The 4167-nt window shown below is 34.4% G+C and overlaps 1 protein-coding gene across 1 annotated transcript in view; it reads right to left on the reverse strand.

The window, feature by feature from the left end:
* Positions 1-6: 6 nt before the first annotated feature.
* LOC105314093 (poly [ADP-ribose] polymerase 14-like) overlaps positions 7-4167 on the reverse strand; it is a gene marked incomplete at its 3' end in the record, with an annotated part of 9429 nt that continues 5268 nt past the window's right edge. The window contains exons 6-10 of the mRNA XM_020001135.1: positions 2519-4164; positions 1794-2015; positions 1404-1733; positions 1131-1358; positions 7-1086 (exon numbers count right to left, since the gene is read on the reverse strand). Coding sequence (XP_019856694.1) covers positions 7-1086; positions 1131-1358; positions 1404-1733; positions 1794-2015; positions 2519-4164 — 3506 coding nt within the window. The remainder of the gene's footprint in view (positions 1087-1130; positions 1359-1403; positions 1734-1793; positions 2016-2518; positions 4165-4167) is intronic.

Raw genomic sequence — 4167 nt, forward strand, 5'->3', positions numbered from 1 at the left:
CATATTTTGAATGTGGATTTGAACTTTATGGACATCCTGGAAACCGCGAAGAGTTATTACTTTCCTCTCTTGATCAATGCCAATCTTAACATTGGAGCTAGCTGCAATGGATGATATTTCATGAAGTCCTTCGGCTGACAATGCTGCAATATGCTCGTGTTCTATTTTGAGGTCAATAAAGTTTTCTTTCACTGTTTCTCTAATTTGTTGCTCAGCTTTTAATATTGCTTCATTTGTTTTTCCAAATATATCGAGTGTAACCTCAGACTCCAAAGAAGGAGTATCTTCAAAATAAGATTTGCTTTCATCACTATAACCAACAGCTGATGCAACAGCTGAGCCAACAAAAGCTTTTGCCTTGCTCAGAAAACCAGATTCTTGCCCGTTTGTCCATGACTTGAGTGCTTCTTCATATTGCTGAACAATTTCAGGTGACAATGTTGTATACAACACACGAATAACTTTCATATGAATTGGATTAGTATCTAAAAATTTCTGTGATGCATCAACAATGGCTTTTGGTACTATTGCATGGCTTTGAAACTGAGCTGGAAAGACTATTGACTCAAACTGATTTTTTTCAGCCTTATCCAAACAAGCAAAGCTAAATTTTTTCTGTTCATGTGCACTCTGATGAAATGTAACTGGAAGATTCATTTTTCTTCCAACACCTCCTGAATTTGGTACAAGTGTCACAACTGGTTTTTTTTCTACTTGAGAAGCAGATGCATCATATGTAACTGTGACAGCAGAGCTATCATTTCCAATTTCTCCTTCTACAAGCTCTAACTGTAAACTTGTTGAAAGTAATAATGTCTTTCTTTTTGTTGCACCTGCACTGAGTTGTTGATACACTTTGCTAAATTCATCATACACACGCTTTTCATAAATAACAAAACGAACCAATTCAATTGTTGTGTTTCCCTTATTTTTCTTCAGGTATATTGCAGTTTCTTCTAGTAGTGCTTTAGCCACAATATCATTAGGGTACCCCAGTTTACCAGCACCAATAGAGGTCATTGAAAGACTCTTAACTTTCAATCTAGTGCATTCATCTAAACATTTCACAGCAATTTTCCTCAAAACCTATAATTAATGATTAAAATTTCAAGAAGAGAAAAATCATGTACTTTCTCAGATTCTTCAATTGAAGTACCACATGAATGTAGTATTGCATGAAGAATATACTTTGCTTTAAGAGAATGACCTTTAGTAGCAATAACACTACCAAATTCTATTGGTTTTTTTAAAGCATCACATTCTTTTTTCAATTCTGGGCCAGCCTGTTTTGCTAAAACTTGTCCCACAACTCCTTTAAGTTCCAGATTACGATCATTTGTAAGTACAACAGCTTCTTCCTAGTCAAGTTGTGACTTTATAAGTAATGCAAAAACAATTCTTACCTGAAAATCAGTTACACTCCCTTTAGTAATTAAGAGTGATTGCATAGATTTACTATCAAAATTAGTAGCTCTAGGTGACTCTTGCCCTAATCTTAATACTTTCTGAAATTCATCACAAATGTCTTGTTGATAAATAACAAAATGAACCAATTTCAGCGTGGTCTTTCCATTATTTTTTTGAAAAAAGGAGATCGTTTCTTCAATGAGAACTCTAGCCACAATATCAGGAGGGTATTTGAGATTGCCAGCTCCAATCGATGGCATTGACAATGATTTGACTTTTAGACGAGTGCATTCATCTAAACAATTTCTTACAACTTCTCTTAATACCTAAATAAATAGTGATGAAAATTTGTAATATTTTTTAATACTGCATGGTAAGTCACTTACCCCTTCAGATTTTCCATCATAATTAGGTAAGATGACATGGAGTATGTGTTTTGATTTCCTCAATTTGTAGGCTTTTGTTGCAACTACACTACCAATCCTGAAAGGTTTTGTTAAAGCATCACATTCCTTCTTTAAATTAGGCCCTGCTTCTTCTAATAAAACTTTTGAAACATATCCCTGAAGTTTTAGATTCTCATCAGTAGTGTTGACAAGAGCCTCTTCCTACAAATTACAAAAATTTTAAGTGCATCATAAGTCTGTTTATGTATGATCAGAATCAGCTCAAACTTTTTATGCAACATAATACATATGCAAGTACATGCATATTATCAGGAAAAATTATAAAAATGGAAAATTCTCTCTTTCTCAATTTCACATAAAATTAATTTTGACTCATGACCCTGTATATACTAGCTGATTTTGAGCAACTTCAAAATTCATTTAAAAAATTCAATTTTGATTGGAATCAGCTCAAACTTTCTACACAACATAAGTACATGTATATGCATCAGAAAATGTAATACAAATGGAAATGTCTCCTTTTCAATTTTGGCAAAATTTGGCTCATGACTCTGTACTGCAACTTTAAAAATTTATAAGAATCCAATTTTGATTGGAATCAGCTCAAACTTTCTACACAATATAAGTTTATGTATGAAGGAGCACAAGATGGAAACATATGATTTTTGTTATTAGATATAATTACTCTATAAAATGATACTTACTGGGTAGTCAGTAATGCTTCCTTTTGTTATTTTGATATATTCAATACTAGATCTAGTCCATAACTCTGGTACACCACTGTCAGACATTTTATGCTTCTTAGTTTTTCTTTTCGGATTTTGTTGTACAGCAACAGTTGATAGAGTTGGTGGCAGACTTAATGTTGAAGATGCATTTGGTGCCATACGTGATACATTTAGAGGTCTAAGGCTTTCAAAATTTGATGGTGACTTTAAAAAGGTACCTGACAGGTAATTCTTGGCTGCTTGCAGAAAAACCTCAACATTTCCTTCAATTATGACAAAATAAACTTTTCTCAGTTTAGTTGGTAGTTCTGTTTTGCTAAATTCAACTACAGCTTCAAAATGAACATTAGCACAAACAGCAATGGGAAAACCAAAATTACCACCTCCAATAGCTGGGAAGGCTATAGACTCATAATTTTTTGCTAACTCAAGACTCTGAAAAATTGTCTGTTTTAATGTTGCACAGGAATTTTGCTTGTTTTCAGCACGATATCGTGGACCAACTGCATGAACAATCGCTTTATACGAAGAAGGAAGGTTACCAGTTGCAGTGAAAAGCACAGCTGTTCCAGCAGCTACCTTTTTGTTTCTTCTGATGTAATCATCTGAATCCTGTTGAATACTTGAGCCACCTTTTCTTGCAATCACTGCAGCTACGCCTCCTCTGTGCTTCAGTTCTTCATTTGCAGCATTGACCATCACTTCAGCTTGATTAAACTCAGTTAAGTCACCAACGACTACATGTACTGACATCATTTCATCCGTAACACCAGTAAAAATTTCCTTAAAGACATTTGAAGACATTCCCTTCACTTCTACTTCAATGCATACTCCTGCAGCATTTTCAATACCTTTCAATATCAGTGCATTGTTCGAGAGAAAATATGAACAGACACCAGCTTGTGAAAGAATTATTTTCTTTGATGTAACTGACACCTGATGGGAAAGAATATCCTCCTTAGCTTGTTGAACAGCACTTGTTTCTCCTCTGATGGCAATATATGGTTTTGATGCATCTGACTTTGACAAAGCAATTATATCAATTCCTTTTGTTTCCAGGCTTCTCTTTACCTCAGACCATTCGACTTTCAATGCAGTATGAAACAAACGCCACACACCTCTACTAAAATTTATTGTTTCAGAAACAGAGCATGCTTCATTAATAAAACCCATGAGCTCATTAATGACATCATTAACATCTCCAGCAGTACTGGCAACAGTCAGCTCATTTTCATTAATTGTAGAAAAAAATGAATATTTCTCAGCAAGATTAAATTTAAATTTTGAATAATCATCTCCTTCTACTTGATTCTGAAAAGACAAAGGTATTTCACAAGACTCAGTAGCTATGGCCTGCTTAATAGTGTCAGCTAATTTTTCTGCCAGAGACACATGCTCAGTTGAATGCAATAGATAAAGGCACTGATTAATACCATCTGTTGTAAAATATAGAAATACCCTAGAATCGCTCGTAATAGTTTTAAGTACTCTTTGCCCAGAATTTCTTTGTAGAAACTTAACTGCGACCGTTGGAAGAGTGACCTGAACTTTCATGTGTAAGATGTACTCTGGAAATATACCCTTAAACTCTTTGACATCTTTTACAGAACCAACTATGGACACTG

The sequence above is a fragment of the Amphimedon queenslandica genome, unplaced genomic scaffold (assembly GCF_000090795.2).
Source record: "Amphimedon queenslandica unplaced genomic scaffold, v1.1 AMPQUscaffold_13109, whole genome shotgun sequence".
Lineage (NCBI taxonomy): Eukaryota > Metazoa > Porifera > Demospongiae > Haplosclerida > Niphatidae > Amphimedon > Amphimedon queenslandica.